Raw genomic sequence first — 25,565 nt, forward strand, 5'->3', positions numbered from 1 at the left:
CAGGTGCCTTCATTTATTAACCTGCCATAATGACATAAACTCTTCAGTTTGTTTTATGTCTTACTTTCTAAAAAAGCTTACTTTCGATGTTTTGCTTACAGAAGTGGGTGTGCAGAACTTTTGGACAAAAGTAACTTTTGCATGATGTTTCCCTGCAATGCAGTGAAGCTTGGTTAAACTAGGAACATACATAAAAAGAACTGCTACAGTATGGTACAAAAGTTAACTGAAAGAGATATGTAATGAGACAAACAGAAATGGTGTGTTCATTCAAAGACAGTAATTGCACTGAAGTTACTGAGGTTAATGATGGTTCCCTGGACATTATAGGAGGCCAAACATCGTTGTTAATAGACTGCATGGAGGTCAGTATGCAAATGTAACATTATCTCCCCCCCCCCCCCCCTCCCCCGCCGACACACACACACACACACACACACACACACACACACACACACACACACACACACTGAACCACACAAACGATCATGTTAGACAGTGTTCCTGGGCGGTTACCGAACCGCATATGGTGAGGGGTGGTAATGCAGCCAGGACATTGTCTAAAGTGGATGTCTTGCTTGTTCCAGTTTTTATGGTAAGGGGAGGCATAATGTTGCATGGGCATACTGACTTCCAAATCGTTTAACATGATCTTCACTTTGGTCACCATTACGGTAACTCTTTACTCTTTCCCCGTATGCATCTTTCCAGGTGTGCATTCAGCCGTGATTTCATTTTTATGGATGACAACACGTGACCACATACTCAGATCCCATTGAGCACATGTAGTACACACGAGGGAGATGTGTTGCAGGATGTCCACAAGCACCGACGACCATCCAGTAGTTGTGAAATGCATTGCTGGAAGGAACGCCCTACCACAAGAACTCCCTACCAACCTTATGACCAGCGCAGAAGCATGTTGCAGAGTGTGCATTGCCATCTGTGATGATCACATACCTTATTAAGAACTAAGTCCCCTCATTTGTGATGTCCCTAGGACCATCATGAATCACAGTGCCGTCATTGTAACTCTTGCCTGAAAATAAAAGGGTTACATGTTCATCTTGTTATGTTTTTCCTGTAGTTAACCTTTGTGCTACGCCATAGCTGTTCTTTCTATGTACGGTCAAAGTTTCATTGAGCGATGTTACATGCGAGTGAGGTGCCATGAAACACACCAGAGTATGAGTGTAGTCTTACTCTGATTTCCAATGTTACTATCATTATATTTTATATTAATTATTCATTATTTGCAGTGGAGGTTAACAGTAAAATGCTATCAGCAAAATGAGGTTCAAGTATGTTCCAGTAATACATTTTCCTGTTCAGTTCTCGCAATTTTAAGGCTGTGAAAAGTTCAGCTAGGACTATTTTAAATAATTTTGATGGCATGGGATCTCCTTGCCTGACTAAATTCACAGGATTTCCCAGTTCCTTAAAATCTTTGCTGAATATCAGTATAATAATATAGTTCACACCATGGTTTGTTTCCCGGAGGATTAAGACAACTTCCTCGAAATATAAATCCCAGGCAAAGTGTTAAGCCATACTCATTGCCCCCTACTGGTCTACAATTTTGTTTGCTATTTGAGAATGGCTGATTGTTCTGTATCCAATACTTAAGCCAGCCTGTTCCTTTGCTTGCTTAAAATCTGTTGTTAATATCTGTATGGTTGATAATATTTTTAGTGAACACCTTGGGCATTTTGGAGGGGATGAAGATAGCCCTGTAGGTGTTCCCCCACACCTATCAATGTCCCTGTATCCTTTCATGTGCAGTATAAATTTTACAGCGTTGTTCCAGCGTGTGAGAGTTGCTTTGTTCTGCTCACACTCAGTAATTGATTTTGTACTATTTTTCTCTGGTTATCATAATTTCTATTACAGCAAAAGCTTCCACTAGTGCCTTTCCTTCATATCTCGAATGTCTTATACATTTCATCTGGCATTACCATGGGCAACTAATGTGGAAATTCATTTTGTCGATTATACGTAATTGAATTTATTAAGTTCTGTGTACAAAAAGCATCAAAACTGCTCTGTATTCAAATTTCTTTGAGGTGTTTTTGCTTTGCTTTTCAATTTGATATGATTTGGCACATTCAGCAGCAGAATTTTCTGAATGGAGTTTTTGCTGAGACTTCTGTGCCTATAGCAATGGCATGGACATAGTACCAGGAGAAATAATTTGGTCTTCTGGATCTCCCTTCCTTGCCACAAAAGCTGCCACAGCATGGGAAAGATTACATGTAAATCAAAATCAAAGATCAATAAAAAATCTTCATCAGTTCTTAATGGTACGCATGTAATTTTAAACTTTTAACATTACCTTAAATGTGCATAAACTCTTGTCTTGCCACAAAATTCCAGGTAAGTCTTCATAAAACATGCACGCACATGTGTGTACGCCTCATCAAGATTGTCTAGCACTGTCAGGGTGTATTAAGGGAAGGAAGAAACAACAACATAATGACTACTCTAAGGATAAGAACGAGTAGTGTTGCGCTGAATACGCAGAAATATACAGAGATATAAAATTGTGAGACGGAGAAAGTTGTGGATGGAAGCTTCTATGATGTCTTTACTTCAATTTATCATTGTGTTTAACCGTTGTGTTGCTGGTAAAATCTGGCTGCTGTATAAGCAAAGCGTCATCTGCCGTTAAGGGTGTGACCATTGAGGATTCTTTTATTATTGTAGAGAAGCAACCACAGTTCCATTGACAGACTGGAAAGGCGACGATCATCTCCTGTGCCTATTAAGGAAGAAAGAAGGAAAAAACCAATCCCTGTATATTCTAAGTCACGAAGTATATCTCCTGCAGCACGTAAGAGGAAGGTAAGATGAACACACGACATGGTGTTGGATGAATATCAGGGAGATTATTAACTAATGTTTATAAGAAAGCAAATTTCTTGATCACTCAAGTAAACTTTAACCCTTTGTGACATTAAAGGCATTAGTGTTTGCATTGTTCAATGAGCAATTAAAGATAAATGATACAGTCATCTGGTATGTTACAAATTGTAATGTCAAAAAGTTTCAATCAGGAATATCAAAGAATTTTCTGAGTAGAAATAAGCTTTTGTGTTCATTTGGTTGGTAGTTGAAATGATACTGGGCATTTTCCTATTGTATGCTTAGGTACTTGAAAATTTTCCACACACTGAAAATTAAAGCTTCTTGAAGAAAATGAAATGAAATATGAAATGGTTTTTACAACCAGTATCTTAAAATTATTTTGAGTAAGTGTGTGTGTGTGTGTGTGTGTGTGTGTGTGTGTGTGTGTGTGTGCGTGCGCACATGTACTAATATGTTTCAGAAAACATAATTGTGTATTTCTATAAACTTAAATTTTCTTCTAGCATTCACGCAGCTTGTCAAGAACTCCATCCCCTTTTAGGAAGGTGTCCAGCAGAGAACATGAAGTCAGCCCGGAGAGGAAATCAAAAAACAAACCTAGAAGGTAATTACTTTTGTTGTGCCTTGCACTGAAATATTCCATTCACTATGTCACAAACAAACAAACAAAGATATGTTTATAAAAAATTATGATCAATTTTGAAATATAGGCTTGTATTTTCATCATACTGGAAATGTATGTGGTTGTGTTCATAGGACGTAGAATCTTAAAATGAAATGTGCAGAGTGATATGCAGTACTCACTATTTGAAGGGACTAGGATTATTTCTCCTATAATAATAGGGAGGATTGTGACTTACATGTAACAAAATTTTTCAAGTCTTCCTCCTCCGATGTGATGCCCGTAAAAGCATTGGAATATAATTATCCGTAAATTATTGTTAACAGTAAGTAAAAGCAAGCGGCCTCTCTCCCCCTCTTCCAACATGCGTGTGTATGCACACACACACACACACACACACACACACACACACACACACACACACACATTCTTTACAAAGGATCTCTCCTTATACTTCTCTTGACCTGAACAACAATCCACCAGTTTCAGTTTAAATGTTTTGTTTCTTAGTATTATTCTAATTCTGTAGGCTGCATGTTGGAATTTTTGGAAATGCATGAACAGCATTGGCAATATTTTCTTTTTCCTGTAATGTTGTGGTGGCAGGACATGGGAGGTGCTGATGGTCGGCCCTGCTGGTTATAGGTTTTCTCCAAATGCTGCCTCTGATCATCCTGTACAAGAAAGAATCTGTTCGCCAGAGGTTCGTCGTGAGAAGAAACGATCTGCCCCTCCAAGGCATTCTTCACCACCACCACCAGAGGATGACGATGATGATGATGACGATAGGGAAGAGATAGATGAAGAGGAAGATGAAAGGCAGCAGGAAGAGGAATCACCACCTCGTAGACGCAGGTATCGTGAAATGGCAAATTACTGAAATACATTGTTTTGCAGCCTGGTCAGAGTTGCTTTTACTTTTTATTAGATGCTGTTTGTTAAAAAGGCATCATAGACCTTTAAAATTCTGCCAATTAAGTCTTCTCTGACCGGGGGGTTTGGGTAACTTTTCCCATTTCCTAAACCTTACCAATCCTTTTCCTTCATGCCGTTTTTTTCCTTTCGACCCTTCTGCCAGGAGGAGTAGTCATTGGCTCCAAAAGCTCACTTGTTTCATTATCTCTTGTGTGGTTTCTCCTGCTACCCCTTGGTGAGGAGATATTTTTATTTATCCTCTTCTTTCTTTTTTCTTTTTTTTTCCCCCAAAAGGTCAAGCTTTTTTGTAGCAATTCATAAGTGGTCTAAGCCTCTACAACTCTCTCTCTCTCTCTCTCTCTCTCTCTCTCTCTCTCTCTCTCTCTCAAAACAAAATCAGCTGTGTTTACAAGCTGCCCCCCCCCCCCCCCCAATTCAGTGACCTGTATGACCTGAACATATTGCTGTACACAATACCAGGGCTGCCCAATATAAGGCTTGCAGACCACAAAGAGGCTCATGGCCATGAAGAATCCAGCCCGATGAAGTTTCTAGTGTTTACAGACACAGTAGTATTAAGTGAAGACGTTGCTTTAAAATTAACCTGCTTAGTCGACTGCGGGCACAAAACAAACCTTCATGTGGGGTGAGCGGGTCCTTTTCCATACATGCCACATGTTTCCCCACCATTGACTCATACATGAGCTATATTGGCCACATGGCAACACATGATGGCATCCTCATCTGCACGCATGTACCTTGTTTCAGTTCTTTTTCTTTAGGGACGGCAGCATAATATGTGTCTGATAATGACATTATTATTTGAATAGCTTCTTATAACAACTAATTTTTGTTCACAATTGACTGTTCCGGCATTTATTGCCTTTGTCAAGCACCTGCGAATACAATTTTGGTGAGGATGTGAAAAATGTAAATTTCATTTTATTAAAGTGACTATATTGTACTCACGTCTAGACTAATGTTACCTCCATTAGTGAACTGTCTTGCAACTGTCAATGTTTAAATGAGAATGTAAATGACCAAAATATATTAAAAATAAATGTTAGTTAAGGGTAGTTTAACAGTTCTGCTCTTACGGTGCTATATGTTTACAAAGATTATGCATTTGAACAGCGAAATTTTTTAAGATTGTCTTTGATTGTTGCATATGTTACTTCAGATTTCTCCATTTTCCTGTTCTGAGAGCTCAGTAAAGTTTTTAAGGTAGTACTTTGTTTAAATTCTGTATGCATGTTAAATATTTCTTGTATTTTCTTGTGTGTATGTAGATTTCCAGTTCTTCAAGAATATTCATGGCAAAACATTTTAGTATTTGGTGAAGAATTTGGAGTGTATTTTCGGTAGTATATGCAGTGTGAGATTGATTTTTCAAATATAAAAAGAAGCTCAACTGATTATTTTTGCTCTCTTTAATGTTTTCCTTATATATATCTCGTGTCAAAATTTCTTCCTATTTGACCATTCGCTGCATTTGAACAGGCCGGCAGGAACGTTGGTCTAAATATCAGTGAGCAGAAAACAAAACAACATTCTGCTGGGAAAGCACACAGGGAGAACGTGCCAGCCAAAATAACAGTGGGTAGTTAGATCATTGAAATAGTTGATGATTTCAAGTATCTTGGTTCGATTGTAACGAGCCTAAAAGGTACCTCATATGAAATAAAACAGAAACTAATTGCAGCTTTGCAGCCAATAAAGCTTATTTCGCCTTAACAAGTTGTCTTCGAGACACCGTACTGATCAGACCAGTGCGTACGTATGCCTCTGAAATCTAGGCTCTGACAGCAAAGGATGCCGAATCGCTGGATGCATTAGAGAGGAGGATACTCATGAGAATCATCAGCCAAATTTGCAAAAGGGAAAGTTGGAGGAGGAGATACGACCGTGAGTTGTACACCATCTACAATGTCCAACCTGTTCGAAGAATTGTGAAGTAATCTAGGCTGAGGTGGGCTGGACATGTGGCACAGATGAATGATACAGAAATACCAAAAAAGATGATATGAGGAAAGCCAAGTGGACGGAGAGAATGTGGTCAACCGAAAACTAGGTTGGAGGACAGAGTCGTAGAAGTAATTCAGAAGATGGGCTACAGGAACTGGAAAAGACTAGCAAGGGACCGGGATAAATGGAAGGAGATAGTTGAAGAGACCAAGACTTATCATGTGTTGTAGAGCCACAGAAGAAGAAGAGGAGACCGAATATAGACATAAGTACTATCTCAAAAACTTTATTGAATTTTTAGGTCGTGTAAATGGATAAATCGGAAGTAATGTATTATGCAACAACCAAAGACAATTGTAACAAATTTTAGTTAATAGAATAATATTACTGTTCATCTGCATAATGTTTGTAAACATATAGCGTCATAAGGGTGAAACTGTCAACTACTGTCATACTACAATTAATATATTATTTTCAATATATTTACGTCATTTACAATCTTATCAAAACAGTGACAGTTAAAAGGCAGTTCACTAACATCGTAATACGGATGTCACATCAGTCTGGACCTGAGTACAATATAGCCACTTTAATATAAATGACATTCAAATTTATTCACATTCTCACCAAAACTGTATTCGAATGTATGGCCATAAATTGCAAAATAGTCTGCCATGAATAAAGATTAGTTACGATAAGCTTATATTTTGGTGCATCTATTCTAATAATTCCTTGTTTCAGCTCAGACTCACTGGCTGTTGCAGTGTATGGGCGTTGCAGGCAAAATTTTATTGGCCTCATTAAGTTTTTGTATTAGTCATTTCATTTTTCATCAGTTTTAAGCTTGTAACATTCTACTAGAAATACATATTGTCTGACTACACAGGAAAAAATTTGTTTTATTTCCATTTGTTTAGTTCATTTACAAAATCTTTTTGGTCTGGTCCATATTATTGATCAATGTTAATAGTTGAAAATCCTCTGACAAAAGTCTTTCATCATCTTATGACTTATAAATAGCATACATACTTTTGACCACAGAAAAGCATCACTACCTTTTGATCATACATCTGTTCTATATAATCAAATTTGTGTCAAACATAAAGTTCAACTGTGTATCTGTGAAATTCACAAAATCTGACAACAGCAGTATCATGGAAAATATTTTGGTGCATCAGTTGTATTTATCTACACTCAGATGCTATCAGTATAGATTGTTAGTGACCATTAATTGTAGCTGTGTTGCAGAAATCATCTGTATGTATACCAACTGTATTGCAGTATTTAGGTGAGAAAAACTTGTTTATTAAATAGGTGATATTGAGATGCAGAAATTTTTTCAAATAGGAACAGTTCTGAATCAGATTTTAGGGATTACAACAGTATGTTGTCCTTTTTTTAGTCCCAGTTCTGCTTTACTCATACTTCATATCCCATATTTTCGTTTTCTTTGCTTGGTTAGGTAGTGACAGTAACTTGTTTAAGTATGTATTTTAATGACGGTATTCTGATGAGTAAGGTATGTTTAAAATTTTAAGTGTACTTTATTTGCAGCAATGAGCACAAGACTGTGAGGAAACGGTCCGAGTCGCCTATTGCTTCTAAAGTAAAGAAACATGAAGAAAAGAAGCATAATGTTTCTCAGAGTTCAGAGTCTCCATCTCCAAAAAGAAATAAATTGGAATCACAAGAGGTGAGTTAAATAATAATGGTTCGAGGCATGAGGTGTTCCAAATAATGTTCGGAATGCCATCCCAATGTTTTGAGTTCCTCTCTGTGATCTTTTTAGATTAGAATTTTATGTAAGAGGGAAAGAAACCTTCTAGTTTGTGCTGTATAACAAAAACACAAAAGAGTAGACAAGTCTGTGAGACATTTTTTAAGTTTGAGAATTTTTTGTAGATCATGATTCAGATTCTGTACTGGTTAAAAGGTGGTTTGATAAAAGAAAGGACAAATGGGATTATACGGTTTACATAAATCTTGTTCAGGTCACCTGAGCATGATCACAATGTTTGTGTACTTGGGCATTCCATTTAGAATTGAATTAGATACCCATAAAAATTTGTTTTTGCCAGCTTGTTGAAGAAACAGTGCCTCATATTGGTATGCATGCGACGATGTTCTAGTGTTCATGTCAGGTTCTACTTGTGATGTGTTCTGGATAGCCCTTGGGACAAGGACCATTTGTATACTCAGAAGAAGGATCGTGTTAGTGTCACTATCCTACAGTACAGGCTCAAATTGTGAATATTACTCACTTCCTCCTGCTTAAGCAAATGGAGCAAAAGGGTTGATTCTTCTAGCATTTGATGTGATCTACAGTGGGCTTGATGGGACTTCGGGAGGCACCATTAATTCATGGGTAGTTTCACAGAAAACCCCACAATAAGGGACTTTTTATTATATTTGCACTGTCACCAGTGACCCAACACCCGGGATTCCAAAATGGCCATGCACAGCAAATGACTGAAATCCTTATGATATATTCCTAAGAATCCGGTCTCAAGCAACCTTGAAAATTTTCTAGATGTCTTTATCTGTTTCCAATATACAGAGGTTAAAAATTAGCCTGCTTGTACACACACACACACACACACACACACACACACACAAAAAACCACGCAAGAAAAATCTGGTGTAAGGCAAAAGTGTAGTTTATAGATATAAAATTATGTAGCACAGGGTAATATGCTGTAAAGTATCTCTGTTATTTGGCGAATCCCATGTTGTAGTGGTGAAGCACACGCAAATTTTTTTTGCACATAAAATCCAGTGATTAATACATTTCTTTTCAGATGTGTTACAGGCCCTGCTGCAGCAGGGAAAAGAATTGAACCAATGGAAAAATGCTCCTGTTGGAGCACAAGAAAAGCAAATATGCTCCTGTTTAAAAGACTGACTAAAAGTGTGGTACCTGCTTCCTCATTCTACCTTCCTCAGCACCATTAAAAATGTTCCCAAAAATTGTAGCTTGCAAACAAATTCTCATGTTTTATGCTGAAAGAGGAGAATACAGTGGCAGCAACAAAGAGACAGAAAAGTTATAAATACAAGAAGGTAGTAAACAGTAGTTTTGTTATAGAAAGAGTGAAGGAGATAGTGGCAGTGTTTGAGAAAGATGATGGCACAGTGGCACTGGAACATACTTGACTGTGAAAGGAAAGAAAAGAAAAGAGTGGATGCAGTGCCAGTGGGATGGGAATAAAGAGAAGGAGAAAATGTAAGGAGGGAGAGCCAGTGATAATGAGAGACAAGAATATATGGCAGTGTGACAGTGAGGAAGAGAGAGACAATGACAGAAGAAAGGGCAGCGGCAGTAGGAAGGAGACGGGAGACAATGACAGACACAAAGAGATGATGTCGTCGAGTTTGGCTGGATGAGCGAGTGAGACAGGGCAACTGGGAATGGATGGTTATGAGAGACTTGCAGTGACGGACTAGTGGATGTGAATGAGTTAGAGTTTTGGGGAGCTTGTGGAAGTTTGAGATCAGCTGCATGCTTAAGTGTTGTCATGCTAAAATGTTTGGGAACATTAAAGGTGCTGAGGAAGGTATCTGGTGCCCTACATTTCAGTCAGTCTTTTAAATAAACAGAAACATAATTCACATTTTTTGTGCTTCAATAGAAGCATTTTCAGCTGTTTTAAGAGTACCTTAGTTCCAGCTTTATTTGCAGTGGACGTGATTACAGCTGTGCATGATTTAAAAATGGAAAAAACTAGTTACTTTCTCCCTTTCTAGTCACTGTAGAGTTGCAGAAGCATATTAGAGGGAAACTAAACTAAAAAGATTTTCCCCAGGATACAACAGTTGGTGTTAAAAATAATATTAATAGATGAAAAATTGATCACCAATCAAGAATAGTTCATTGCTACCTCATCAGCAGAGGGCAAGTATACAACCTTACATTTATACAAGGTGTATCAAAATGAATCATCAATTTTAAAAAATCATAACTATTATGTTATTTGAGATATGTTTGTGAACAACATACTGTTGGAAAGAGCAAACTCTCGAGGTAACAGCAGTGTGTGCCAAGTTCAGTTCTAGTAAAAATGGACAACAGAAAGCATTTTGTGTTCTATGTTTTCCACAGTGCGGGTCAGTAATAAATGTTCAGTGTGACTTTCTTACTAGGTATGGTGTGGATCCTCCTACATCCCAGAGCATTAGACGATGGCATGAACAACAGTCCCTAGAAACAGATTGTTTGTGTAAAGGCAAATCGCCAGGCCGTCCACGAGAGTCTGACACAGATGTCGAATGTGTCCTCTGTAGTTTCACAAGGAGTTCGCAGAAATCCATTTGCCACGTAGCTTGACAGCTCAACGTGCCCCCGATATCCATCTGGCATGTGTTGCGTCGACGTTTACACATGAAACCATACAAAATTCATCTACTGCAAGCTCTTCGTGAAGGTGACAAACAGCATTGTGTGGAGTTCTGTAATTTTGTTCTAGGCAAGACGGAGAATGACAATTTCCTTCTATGCTTAGTGTTTAGTGACGAGGCAACATTCCATTTAAATGGAAAGGTGAAGCGTTATACTGTGACAATAGGTGGTACGAAACAACCACGGGAGGTTGAACAACATGAGAAAGGCTCCAAAATTTAATGTGTTTTGTGCATTGTTGCAGGAAAAGGTATTTGGTCCATTTTTCTTTGCCGAGAACACTGTTACAGAAAGCACGTATCTTGATATGCTTGAGAGCTTTCTTTTCCCACAGTTGGAGACTAATTTGAACATCTTCATTTACCAATAGGATGAGGCACCACCACACCGGCATCTGGAAGTGCAGGAATTACCATTTGTGGTCATAGCATGTTGGAAAACAGCTCTATTACCTTGTACCCAGATACCAACTCCAATTTTTTGATAGTTTTTACTAGCTGTTACACTGCGATTTTTTAAGAATTGATGAAATTAAATCCCACAAATTATTGTATAAACGTTGTATTTTACATTTAATTTCTTTCGTATAGACAGATTATATACAAAGTATTGGAGGGGATTGCCGTTTTTAATCATAAATCCCAGTTACATGTGTTCACGCTCATATTTTGGGGGTTTTAACATTCCCCTCAATTCTGCATTTTACTCAGTTTTGCATTTTTTAAGTCTGGACTGCACGAAAATGTAAAAGAAGGGTTTCACTGTACAGTGAATGACCTCTTGGTGGCACACATCCACACCATCTCCTTGTCTGCTCTACGTTCCTGTCAAAACATTTCCACCATCTCTTATTGTATGTAAATGAACTAACCAGTGGTTGGTACACTGTATTTGCTGTGTTGGCACTCATTGACTTAGACTTTTGCACCACACAACCAGTGCTGCTGACAACATCCGGAATGTAAAAGTCAGAAATTTTGGATGATAAAATTGTGTTCCACAGATTTGCATCAGCGTACAGCATTCACAGATTTATCACATATCTATACTCAGAGCACCTGCGGTCACTGTGCTCGAATATCGCTGGCCCAGACCATCGGCCAACAAGGGAACAAAGCCAGCTTTGGCCAAGCAGTTCGGTGAATCCACAGCGCTCTGGAAACAGCGCAGTGTTCAAAGCACCAAGACCACCTAGGCTTTTCACAGTGCAACTGCTCTGACTCACTTCAGAACCTTTCCTCAGAAGCCATTAGCTATTTGTTTCCCTGCTTCAAAGCAAAGTTAAGAAAATACGGTTATGACATTCAGTTAGTATAGCAAAGCTAATGATGAGGTATTGAATAGAATTGGAGAGAAGAGAAATTTGTGTCACAACTTGACTAGAAGAAGGGATCTGTTGGTAGGCATATTCTGAGGCATCAAGGGATCACCAATTTAGTATTGGAGGGCAGTGTGGAGAGTAAAAATTGTAGAGGGAGACCAAGAGATGAATACACTAAGCAGATTCAGAAGGATGTAGGTTGCAGTAGGTACTGGGAGATGATGAAACTTGCACAGGATAGAGTAGCATGGAGAGCTGCATCAAACCAGTCTCTGGACTGAAGACAACAACAACAACAACAACAACAACAACAGCAGCAGCAAAGCGATGTGTGATTGTAATGTCACAGTTTTTACTAAATAAATAATACTACGAAGGCGCCCAACAAACAGCTTGTCACTGTGGTAAATATACCAGAGTTGTATTTTTGAAACATTAGTCAAATAACTGTGCGATTCTTCAGTAAGCCACAATGGATTACCTCTCCCATACTTCGTGGGCTGACTTAGCACTTTAATGACATCAGTGGGTTGATATAAAACGCCATCCTTCCTTTCTAGAATGCCTGATCCAAGTAAGTGTATGATATATTGCCATGTTAAGAAGCACTTAAAACAAATTCTAGAAGCAGTTGGCAGTGTCATGGAAGCATGCTCTACACCTTTCTGTCATTCGAGATAAGGAGACACACATTCTATGAAAGGTACACATTCAATACAACAATCCAAAATTAGCCTAGTCAGAGATTCAGTATAACAATTTGTAGTCACAGGGACAGCAAAACACAGAAAATAACAAGTTCTTTAGCAGTGCCAGTCTTGTACATATTCGAAGTTAGAATATACATTGGTACTTCGACCCCCCTCCCTCAATTCTATGCCGTAAATTTGTAGGCCCTGCGAAAAACTCATAAGATCAATGCTAAAAATTCCCATTTTATGTTTCTTCCTAGGTAAGGTTTACTTCGATTCTGCGTTCTTATTTGACGTCTTGCTTGGCTTCCTCCCATTTTCTTTGTCTTGACATTTAAAATGACTGAACGAGTTATAAGTGTCACAAAAGACAAACAGTTCCCACTGTGGTTGGTGATGGAGTTAAGGGAATGTTCTAGGCCATTGTGGAGAGGTGCATGGGAGAGGAAATGCTGACATAATCCACAACCAGCATTGCTAACGCAGCTTGCATTTAGCTTCACTGTGGCAGCAATGGAAAAACAGGACAGTCGACATGAAGTGTTCCAGACTAAGCCAATACGTGATGGAGGGGCCCAGCCGCCAACTTTTGTTGGGCCACTTTAACTCAGTCTCGCCTTTATGCTTGTATTTTCGATGCACTATATTCAGCAACAATATCAATCGTCAACCTGAAACACTGAGTCTCGAAGAATATGCTTCAAGGAAACATCAGCCATTTCTGGCTAGGCAGCTCCTACTGGCCAAAAACTCGTTTCATCACCCAACAGCTAACGCAGCCACCATACCACACCAACGCATTTAAAATGAGCTCACCACTTTGTTTAGCGCACTATGTAACAAGTTCACAGACATTAGCCTATGAAACATTCAAAATTTCTAAAGTACTGGATTATGAAATATAAGCCAGCACAGAAACTGTAAGTCAGTTTGTGCGAGCATTTCATTTTTCTCCTCCTAGTTAGCAATTTTACCAGCACTCATAACATCAAATGACATAACAAAATTGCAAATCCATGAATAAACAAGAAAGAAATTTCAAAATTTTACGTTGTATAATAGACCTCTTACGGAAAAAAAGTGGGTTTTGCTGCTATAGTAATACTGTATGGTATGTAATTGAAAAAAACTACCATTTTTGCGTATGATGTATGAGGAATTGAGCCATTTCCTAACACATTGCTGCCACAAATTATAGCTTAAAATGTGTAGTTTCAGTTTACATTCACTTTGAAAATAGCAAAAATTTACAGGCTACATGGTGAAATGAAAACTGTGAAATACAGTGTAAACTGCCAGATTACAACATCTCAGATGTTTGTTTTCCAACTGCAGCCAGTAGCTGTATAGCATGGTGCTGTCACACTAATGCAGTGGCTTCTAACCCACAGAGTGATAAAGAGCCAGCTTACTTGGCGACTTGTTCCAAAGTACAGTTGATGTGAACAGTGTATAGCAAATGAAGTGACTGTGGCTTACACTTAGGTGTAATTTACATAGGTGGCCTCCTACGCCCTTCACGCCCATGTATTAATTTTACCTACAGTAGTTCTGCGCAGAGCCTGTCAAATGCAGAATGTATTATGGCTCTACCAACTGCAGCCAATGTACACTACTCCATTTGTTGTGTGTGGCACCATGAGTAACAGGACGTATTTGTTGCAGTCCTCTATGGTGTTTAATGCATTATGATGGCAGGCAGATTGTTATAAATGTAATGGATTGCTGGGACAGAGAAGCACTGAAATCACAGCAGGCTTAAATTTATTTCATATTCATTGGTATAAATAAGTACCACATGTGAAGGAAAACATGTGTATATACATGATTTCACAAAACTTGCTGTGTTTACACTACAGCGAATGCTCAGTTCAAAGAGGAAATGGTGCGTATTGGCAGTAGTGCAAGACGCTCCACTTCAACCACTTAAGCACAATGAACAAGGTAAAGTTGTACAAGCAATACACTAGAGGTCACTGCACTTGCATCGCCAGAGTATGCTGCACTGCCATTGACTACAGAAGGAAAATGCACCCCCACATGTAAGCTTCCAATATATTTCATTGTATTTGTTGGTTTTTGGTTTAATTCACCCTGTTCATCAGTTTTTGCTTTTTTGTGGTGAGCACAAAGGAAAGATCTCTGAGAAATTGTGTTGTCATTATAGTATGTCAGAAAATGGCTTGATTGCCTTGTATGTTACAGATCTGTGATAATTTAAGAACTGATGAAATTCATTACTACAGGTTATTGTTTAAACATAGAATAGTACTTTTAATTTCTTTCAGTAATAGGGATTTTATTCAACGTGTTTGAGACAATTTTTAATCGTATATGCCAATAACATAAGTTTTTGTTATTATTTTGAGAGTTTTAAAGTTTTCCTTGGTTCTGCATTTTCCTCAGTTTGTGTTTTTGAAGTCGGCACCACATGAAAACATAAAATAGGGATTACGGTGTTATAAAGTTTTGGGGCAGATAAGTTTCTGGTCACAAATCAGCACAGATTTGGAAAGCATTTCTTGCATGAAACTCAGCTTGTGCATTCTTCAAACAATGCAAACCATAGGTTAAGGACTCCATTCCTAGATTTCCAGAAAGTGTTTGAAACGGTATCACCCTGCAGACTGTTAACGAAGATCCAGTAATACAGAACACATAGGTTGCCAGGTATGTAAGTGGCTTGAAGATCTTTCTAGTAGTAGAACCCAGTACATATCCTGGACAGCGAGTGTTCATAAGAGACAAGAGTATCATCAGGAGTGTCCCATGGAGGCGTGATAGGATTGCTCTTGTTCTCTGTGTACATAAATGACCTGATGGATAGGACGAGTATACCCCCGCCGGCGAAACATTGCACTTGACAGTTCGCTTTTTGTCTAGTTAGGTTGGCTATACTGTAATAGCAATGTTGCAACAGCAGCCTCTATACACACAGCAGACGATAGTTTCCCGTCCCGTCTCGTAAATGCAAGCGATTGAGCAATTACAGTGTATATAAAAACTCGTTTTTAGTTGTACTGCAATGACAGGAAGTAAACAACCGTATAATAATGCACGTAAAAGCATAACAATGCACACACTTTCAATAAAGGAGCAAAGAAATACAAAAAACAAGCATCTGACGTCTGGTACTTTAAAATCAATAATGTACGTAGTTTACAAAATAAACAATAAGCGAGATTGCAATAAATAACCAATATTAGTAATTTTTCACTCACCAATTTACAGCGATAATGGCGCAATTCCATCCAGCTCGCTATCGTCACTGTTGTCTGATTTATCGCCAAAACAGTCTTCATCGTCGTCTTCAGCAAGACAAATCATTAATTGTTCATGGCCACTGATAATGCCTTCTATTGTCTGTGCTGCTCGTATAAGCTTCTCGATGTGCTCTACTTTTTTTTCTCCATGAGGCTGCATCCACAGTCACAAGAGCTTCACGCAACAGCTTTTCCACCTCTGTTATTGTAAAGGCCTTGTTGTTCCTTACATACATTTTTACATCACTCCATATTAACTCAATAGGGTTGAAATGGCAGTGATATGGTGGCAGCCTTATTACAGTATGACCCTGCTCCTTGGCAATTTCGTTTACTACATATGTAGGTGTCGTAGGCTTATTTTCTTTAACAAGAGAATATATCAGAACCTTTGTCATACTCATATCCGCTGCAATATTTCGAGCCTGTAACCACTGCACCATAACTTCTTTCCGATCATTTGTGGTTGGGGCTTTGTTCTGTATCACCGAATGATATGGAGCATTGTCCATTACAATTGTTGTAGGGACAGGAAATTGTTTTAAAAGGTTCCTGAACCACTCAACAAATCTTGTGTGATCCATATCTTCATGGTAATCACCAGTCTTTTTTGATCTAAAAACTAAAAGTGCGTCAGGGACAAAACCACTGGAGGAGCCTGCATGGACCACAATTAATCGAGCTCCTCTTCCCGTCGGCTGAGGCCACTACTGCTGGATGTGTTATCCGTCCAAAATTTACTGACAGCTTTCCTGGCATTAACCCACGTTTCGTCTAGCCAAATTATGGAATGAATGTCTCTGCCCACAATTTTGTGCAAGAATATGCTACGAGCGGTAATAATATGTGCCCCCTCTAACAGTACTTCGTGTCTGGCTAGCGTTTTGTAACGGAAACCCATATTTTTAGCACAATTTTTAGTGATGTTTTACCACCCCTGAAGAGTTCACTTTCTTTTAAAGAGATTAATAACTTAGCTACAGTCGGATACTCTTTTCTGCTGTAGTAAGCATAAACATGCCTACGAATTGCATCAGTCTGGAAAGAATCTGAATCTGTGATAGGACTAGGCCGCTTTTTCTTCTTTCCCGGGGTTGATAGAAATGTATTATTTGATCCAGACAGCTCGAAATCATTACAGCTCACGTCAGTATTTTCCAAGTTTTGTAGTAATACTCCCTTACTTACTACGGTTCTTGCACTAATACCAAGAGTTTTCGACGTACGTTCCACCACTTTGTCGGCAGGAATTGATGGCTGTCCATGAATGCTTACGTAGTTTTTCTCCTGCTTGTAAAACTCAAGAGTTCTGCGCAGTAACTCCAGTGCCTGGCTGTTTAGCGGCACCCCTTGACGCGAAGGATTGTCACTAGGAGACGAAGTCTTTTCGGTGGCATTTTCCAAGTACGTACACTCACAACGTAACAAAAGTCACAACGATATAGCACACAGTACAATGAAAACACACGGTTACCAACATACAATTCACGTTGTACACACATTCACTAAACAAAGCCGGCAACGCGGGAACTTTGACGTCACAGCACGTGAGTAACAGCAGTGCTCACTGCGCTGTGATTGGCTGGCGCCCCACGCTGAACGCCTAGCGCCTATGATTCTTCACTTGTTACTCTGTTACGCTGCCAACTTCATACGCAAACGTGAAGTGCAATGTTTCAGCGGCCCGGGTATAGTATCTGACTGTTGCTGATGACAGTGTAGTATACGGGACTGTAGGGTGATACAGGATGACTTTTACAGAATTTCTATTGTTTATGATGAATGGTAGCTTACTCTAAAAGTGGGAATATGTAAGTTAAAGCAGATGAGTAGGAAAATCAGTCCTGTAATGTTGAAATAAAGTGTTAGTGGTGTGCTGCTTTTCATGGTCAGCGTGAATTGAATATCTAGGTTTAATGTTGCAAAGTCACAGGAAATGGAATGAACACACAAAGTTGATTGTAAGGAAAGCGAATGGTAGAGTTTGGTTTATTGATAGAATTCCGCAAAAGTGTAGCTGAGCTACAAAGGAGACTGTGTACAGAACACTTGCATTATCCATTCCAGAGTGCTACTAGTGTGTTTGGGAATCCCACCAGGTCATATTAAAGGAGGATGTCAAAACAATTCAGGAACATACTGCTATATTTGTTGCTGGTAGGTTCGGTCAGCATGCAAGTATTATGTAAATGCTGGATGAACTGAAATGGAAAGCAGGTTTTCTTTTCACAAAACACTATTAAAAAATTTAGAGAACTGGCATTTGCAAAAGACTACAGAATGATTCTACGGCCACAGACGTACAACTCGCATAAGGATCGTGAAGATGGAACAAGACAAAATAGGACATATGTGGAAACATATCAAAACAGTTGTTCCTCCATTCTTCCAGTTGCGAGTGAAACAAGAAAGGGAGTGGCTAGTAGTGGTATAAGGTACCCCTCGGGTGGCCATCATATAATGGCTTGTGTAGAATGTATGTAGATGTCTCCTCGCAGAGTTAGGCCTAGATAATTAATGAACATGACTATGACAAGCAGTACAGCACTAATACTGTAGATAAAGCTGAGTAGCGCTGATGTTTGGAGACGGCAGCATGGCTCTGGCTGACACACAAGATAGTGCAGTTTTTGTCGGTCACTCCTAAAGTACAGTTAACTCACATAATCAAGATGAATATTATGCTGGACTAATTCGAGACTGTTCTATTGTATGAGCACTTAAAATGTGCATCTCCAAAACCATTGCATTTGTAACAAAAAGAAAAGTGTTCTTCTATTGATGCTGGGTGTTGTGTGAAACATCATATGAACCACGTGTGTTTCGGCTAATGCTTGTACATATTCCAAAAATAAAATAAAAAATATATACCAAAGCACCGGAGATAACCCATGTGCCAGCTCTTAGAAGAGGATACCTTTTATACTGTGTCCACGAATGTATAAGGTGATTTTGGTGGAAATGCATTCCAAGGGAGATACACTTGAAGGTGGAGAAAGATGATCCCCAACAATGTGGGTTCAGTGATTGAAAGCACACTAGAACATACCAGGCAAGTGGGAATGTATTGTCTGCATAGGTGCTCCAGCTCCACCTAAAGAGACCAGAGACAACAGCTGCTTAGTGTCTCATACTTGATGCACCATATAGTGGTCATCAAGAACAGTGGTTTATTGAGCAACAAATGCAAGCTACTATGAATTATGCAAAACTGTTCTGGCCACCAATCATCCTCTATATTTTCAGTTCACTGTTTTAAATATTTGCTGTTACAGTTACAAATAGTGATAAAACTATCATGAATTCAAGCACACACTGTTAACATCTTCAGGTGAAGATACTTTTTTCAAGTTCACATTTACTGCTGTAGACACATTTTTCTTTCAAACCTGTTTGAAAATTGGGAAAACAATATTCATATTTTGTATTATTCTGTTACAGAAACGCGTTAAAAAGCAAGAGACATCTGGATCAGAGGACTCTGCTGAAGAAAGAGAGAAAGTGTCAAAAAAGAAAAGGCTTGTTTCAACTTCAGAGGAAGAAATCAAGATAAAGAAAAAGAAAAAGAAGAAACAGAAAGAATCTAGTAGTGAGTCTGATATGGTAAGGGTTTTCACAGAGTTCATAAAAGACATGACATTGCACGCATTTCCTGTTTAAATAGTGTATATTTTAAATTCCCGAAGACTGTGAATTATGAATTGGTGGTGGTACTAAAAAGTAGTAAATGCTACAGGTTTTGAAAAGTCTGAACTAAAACAGGCTGGAGCAAGATGAATTTGTTAGAACAAGAAAATTTCTTAGAGTGATATAGAGATGACGTTAACTGAATTTAGATTTCAAGAAGTTGTTTGTTTTCATTGAAGTAAATTTAAAATCTACTAGGTCTAGCAAACCATTTGTTTATATGTTTTAAGTTCTGTGTGTTTCATTTGGTGGATCAAACAGAATACCTCTCTTAAAGTCCACATTATTAACACATTCACTGCCAACAGCACAAAGCTATGGATGTATTGTCAAATTATATATAAGTAATTGCTTTCATTAAACTTATTTCCCCCACAAAGTTTCATGGTAGAGAGAAGGGGAGGGGGGTGTTGCACAGATCATGCAGAATGTTGTTGTGGTCTTTAGTCCAGAGACTGATTTGATGCAGCTCTCCATGCTACTCTATCCTGTGCAAGCTTCTTCATCTCCCAGTACCTACTGCAACCTACATCCTTCTGAATCTGTTTAGTGAATTCATCTCTTAGTCTCCCTCTATGATTTTTACCCACCATGCTGCCCTCCGATACTAAATTGGTGATCCCTTGATGCCTCAGAATATGCCCCACCAACTGGTCCCTTCTAGTCAAGTTGTGCCACAAATTTCTCTTCTCTCCTATTCTATTCAGTGGCTCCTCATTAGTTATGTGATCTACCCATTTAATCTTCAGCATTATTCTGTAGCACCACATTTCAGAAGCTTCTAATCTCTTCGTCTAAACTATTTATCGTCCACGTTTCACTTCCATACATGGCTACACTCCATACAAATACTTTCAGAAACTATTTCCTGACACTTAAATCTATATTCCATGTCAACTAATTTCTCTTCTTCAGAAACGGTTTCCTTGCCATTGCCTGTCTACATTTTATATCCTCTCTACTTCAACAATCATCAGTTATTTTGCTCCCCAAATAGCAAAACCCATTAATACTTTAACACTTTCAGGACTGAGCGCGAGTGTGGATGCTCAACCGGCTGGTACTGAGCGATTTCACAGTTTTTATGAATTTTCTACAGCTGATTCTATACCCCAGAAAATAGATTGCTCTTTTGCATTTAAAAACTACGTCCATTCCCTTCAGAGTACTGCAAAGAAATAAACATTCACGTTAGTGACAAGGGTTCTATATTAATTTGAGAGTATGCTGTTTTCACAGTGAACAAAAAAATTTTTTTTTTAGGTTTTAGGACCTCTAAGGGACATAGGATTGAAGTTGTTAGTTTTAAATGAATAACTGTTGAAATATGAACTTTTATTTTATTAATAATCACACAGTTACATTGGCTTTTGTATGAAATATTTCAAAACATTTTGGAAAACAAAGCCCTACGTCACAGGTTTCACAATAATATTGCGTGTCTTTCCGTGAAACTTTACCATATTTGGCCTTGCTTGTTTCGACGCATACTTTGCACCTTCTCTGAGGCCACTTAGACAATTTTGTGGGTGGAATTAATTTTGGAAAATGTCTTCCGCTTAGACTGTTGATGGATGAACTATTCTGAGAAGTGCAGGAGTCTAAGAGGCCACCTTTGTGAACCAAGTTCTCTGCTAACTCTGTAATGTATTCAACCAGATGTTTGCTTGTATTTCGTGACGTTTTGTACAAAATGTATGAATTTACAGTCATGAGCATGAAAATGTGAAACAAAGCTTTTTTCCACCACTTTTTTTTTTTTTCCTCGTTCAAAAGGATAGTACGCTATTAGCTGGTCGCTATGATCCACACCAGCTTTTTTACTGTTGTAGTCCAAAACACAGTCTGGCTTCATGTTTTCCACCATTCCAAATTTAGTTTCTACACTGAAAGTTGTTGCCGTCATTTTATGCTTTGTTGTCAAAAGAAAACGTCTCTGTTGTCCTTCCATTTTAAAAACAGTAAGTGATATTGTCTGTGAAACGAAAGTTGTTGTTTTTTTTTTTCCAAAGAGATCCCTTGGTAGTCCTTTTCTATTTTTCCGCACAGTACCAACTGCCTTAGTTCTTTTCCCCCACAAATAATGCAGTAAATCAGGGCTGGTGTAAAATCGGTCCATGTATAATGTGTGACCTTTATTATGAAACGAATGACACAATCTGTCTACAATATGTAAAATGCTGTAATCGGCATTAGACTGTTTCCCAGAATAAATTTCACAGTTCAGGAGATAGCCACTTTCACATATCATAAAAAAATTTAAGCTATATTTACTAGGCTTATTTTTCATATACACTCCAAAACTCAGTCTACCACGAAAAGGGCAAATTCCTTCTTCTGTAGTAATATTTTCGCCTGGCTTGTAAGCCTTTCCACTTTGGGTCACGCATCTGTCGAATATAGGTCTTACCTTATGAATATGATCGTGACCTACCTGGTTTTTAGGAATATATGTTACATTATCTACGAGATGTAACATTCGTAGAATTGACAAAAATCTATCTCTTAGCAGACACTTCGCTGCAAATAAGGACTGCAACACAGGATTTGTTGACCAGTAGTCAGACAGATTTGGTTTCTTGACTAGGCACATATGCAAAATAATACTAAAAACTTTATACAGTTCATTGAGTTTCACTGTTGTCCACTTACGCCACTCTGACTGAGGCTTCAGTTTTCCTGTAGCACTTAGTGTCTCTATTGTCATTCTAGCGTAGCGGTTTGTCTCTCGTTTGATCAATCTCGCCAGTTCTTCATCGAAAAAGTACGTGAAACAATCAAACACTGAAGAATGTTGGTCAATCCCATCTTGAATTCCACAGGATTCAGAAAAAACAGTAAGCTGGGGAGTGATTGTATCGTCACCTGTCCACTGGCCAGAAGAATATGGCAAATTGCAATGACCAGTTGTGTTTGTTGTCACAACGATGTCAACAGCCTCATCTTCAGGTCTTCCTGATGGATCACCGTCCGAGGGGCCGTTTTCATCTATAAGAAAATTCGTAAAAATTGTCTTTTTCCTGACCAGGAATAAAACCACAGAATTACGGAAAATTCAGACAAAAAATAGCTTACCATCACTAATGTCAAAATCTGCAATTTCTTCATCTAATTCTGAACCACTATTGTTCAATAAAAACTCTATTTCTTCATCTCACAAAGCCATGACGAAAATAAAGTGCAAAGCTATCAGCCAACAACAATCTAAAGTTTCGAACTTGCGCGCACCTGTTGTAAGTCAAGCGTGAGCGCGGCAAAGCAAATTACTCAAAATATACTCCTGTACCACCTCCAACAGTGACATTTGCTGCCATCTATATTTTTTTCTTGGTACTAGGATAACCAGAGAGTACTTTTAGACTTACAGAATATGAAAGTCATGCGCTGGGAGTCGTTACCATCGCTGATAATTGGCCGACGTAGGAGCTACGTTGATCGTCTTTTTGGGGTACTGTCGGACCAATGTAGGAGCTACGTCGCTCGTCTCTAAAGTGTTAAGCATCTCATTTCCTAATCTAATTCCCGCAGCATCATCTGATTTAATTCGACTACATTCCATTATCCTCGTTTTGCTTTTCTTGATGTTCATATTATATCATCCTTTCAAGACACTGTCCGTTCCATTCAGCTGCTCTTCCAGGTCCTTTGCTGTCTCTGACAGAATTACAATGTCATCGGAGAACCTCAAAGTTTTTATTTCTTCTCCATGGATTTTAATGCCTACTCTGAATTTTTCTTTTGTTTCCGTTACTGCTTGCTCAATATGCAGATTGAATAACATTGGGGAGAGGCTACAACCTTGTCTCACTCCCTTCCCAACCACTGCTTCCCTTTCATGCCCCTCGACTCTTATAACTGCCATCAGGTTTCTGTACAAATTGTAAATAGCCTTTCGCTCCCTGTATTTTACCCCTGCCACCTTCAGAATTTGAAAGAGAGTACTCCAGCCAACATTGTCAAAAGCTTTCTCTAAGTCTACAAATGCTAGAAACGTAGGTTTGCATTTCCTTAATCTTCTTCTAAGATAAGTCGTAGGGTCAGTATTGCCTCACGTGTCCCAACATTTCTACGGAATCCAAACTGATCTTCCCCGAGGTCAGCTTCTACCAGTTTTTCCATTCATCTGTAAAGAATTCGTGTTAGCATTTTGCTACCATGGCTTATTAAACTAGGTATTATTCATGAGATTGGCCCTTCTGGGTGTGGGATATTTTGAAAATTTAGGTTGGCTAATTTATTAATGCTACTGTTTTCATTTGTCATTTACCATTATCATTTAAAAATTAATTTTTTGTGTGTGTATTTTTTACAATATTGTTCTGCTTTTTATGTCTTTTTGGAGATGACTTATACGACAATAGTGTTTATGATGTGGCTGTTTCGTGTCAACAGAATAGTGACATTGAAGTGGAGGGGAAGAAGAAGAAGAAAGACAAGAAGCACAAAAAGCATAAGAAACACAAAAAACACAAGAAGCACAAGAAACGCAAGATGGAGGAAAGTGATGCCGTGAGTACTTCATCCGAAAGTCGTGATCGGCACACCCTAAATATATGTAGCATGATAAAGTTACACGAAATTTCGTTTTTCTTGGAAAATGATTGAGCTGCAGTACTCGAATTGCACATTGAAAGAAATAAGTAAAGATTTTTTAATCATTCACACATGGTTTCCATCATAAAGGAGAGCTATGGAACTAGTCAAATTGTACTGAAACAACTTTTCCTTCATGCCATTAAAAATTAATTTAATGAGTCGATTGACATATTCCAATTTAACATTCTGATTTTGCCTCACTTTTCTGATTACAAAACGCTATTCCTTTAGCATCCTTTTTTTACGAAACAAAGATGGTGGGACAACTACTTTTTTGTTGAATTTTAAGGTAGTAATGATGTGCTAGATACTATGTTACTTCAGAGTGGCATCAAAGTGTGTTCACTATGTTGTTACATTCAAAGAATTTGTATATTGTCGAAGCTGTTCGCTGTGCCTCAGCAGCTTTTCTTGTTCCAGGACAGTGACTCAAGTGTTGCAGAAAACACAGAGGAACTTGAAAGACGTTTGAGAGAACGTGCATTAAAATCAATGAAGAGAAGTGAGGACGACAATAGCAAGTGAAATGCTGATGACTGACTGCATATGTGCAGCTGTATAGAAGACGATGTTCCTTATTAGTTGATTCAAGCTACATGTTCAGACTGACAGATGAATAGCATTCTTCATTTTCCCCCCACACGAGCTCGCTGGTCAGTGTGAATGTAGCAAATGTGTTCAGTGCACCGTGAACTTGGAAAAGTGTTGGAATGTGATCTAATCGTTGTGGTCCAATGTAACATTTTTTCACAAACTGTGCCACAGAAGAAACATTTTAATGTATAGTAAGGTCTCATTTTGTAATTGTTAGAAATGTGTGCTCATTAAAGGTGACTGAGTACTGTTGAAAATGTATGATGATTTTTCACATAAATATTTAAAGAGAAAAATAAACTTGATGTTCTTTTTTCTTTTGTCACTTGATTATCATTGTGGTACTCTGTTAATCTGAAGAATCTTCATAAAATTGTGGGCCCTCAACATGAATATGTTTCAGTAAGTCTTTTTTGCAATGGTAATTACACTTAACAGTATTAAAGGCAAAGCTATTGTGCATCCATCCTAAAGTTTATCATCATCATTGTTGCTGTCATTCTCACTTCTCACTGATGTTTTCTATCTCCCTACATATTAATAATCTCTGTTGTGGTTATTGTTACCATAATTGCTCAAATTTGTTCGATTTGTATTCCTCTAATCGCATATGACAGTTATTGTAAATCGTATTTTAATCATCTCTTAC

General features: G+C 38.4%; 1 protein-coding gene across 7 annotated transcripts in view; it reads left to right on the plus strand.

Moving 5' to 3' along the window:
* Window positions 1-25,219, plus strand: part of LOC126419233 (serine/arginine repetitive matrix protein 1-like) — a 139,188-nt gene extending 113,969 nt beyond the window's left edge. For 5 of the 7 annotated variants that reach the window (XM_050086373.1, XM_050086377.1, XM_050086374.1 and 2 more), the window contains 7 exons: window positions 2,704-2,841; window positions 3,369-3,469; window positions 4,094-4,342; window positions 7,922-8,060; window positions 19,481-19,642; window positions 24,119-24,235; window positions 24,743-25,219. In XM_050086373.1, the coding sequence (XP_049942330.1) occupies window positions 2,704-2,841; window positions 3,369-3,469; window positions 4,094-4,342; window positions 7,922-8,060; window positions 19,481-19,642; window positions 24,119-24,235; window positions 24,743-24,847 (1,011 nt within the window). In that variant the 3' untranslated portion in view covers window positions 24,848-25,219. The remainder of the gene's footprint in view (window positions 1-2,703; window positions 2,842-3,368; window positions 3,470-4,093; window positions 4,343-7,921; window positions 8,061-19,480; window positions 19,643-24,118; window positions 24,236-24,742) is intronic. The other 2 variants (XM_050086376.1, XM_050086375.1) reach the window with 2 other exon arrangements.
* The last annotated feature ends 346 nt before the right edge of the window (window positions 25,220-25,565 follow it).

This window comes from Schistocerca serialis, chromosome 9 (genome assembly GCF_023864345.2).
Source record: "Schistocerca serialis cubense isolate TAMUIC-IGC-003099 chromosome 9, iqSchSeri2.2, whole genome shotgun sequence".
Classification (NCBI taxonomy): Eukaryota; Metazoa; Arthropoda; class Insecta; order Orthoptera; family Acrididae; genus Schistocerca; species Schistocerca serialis.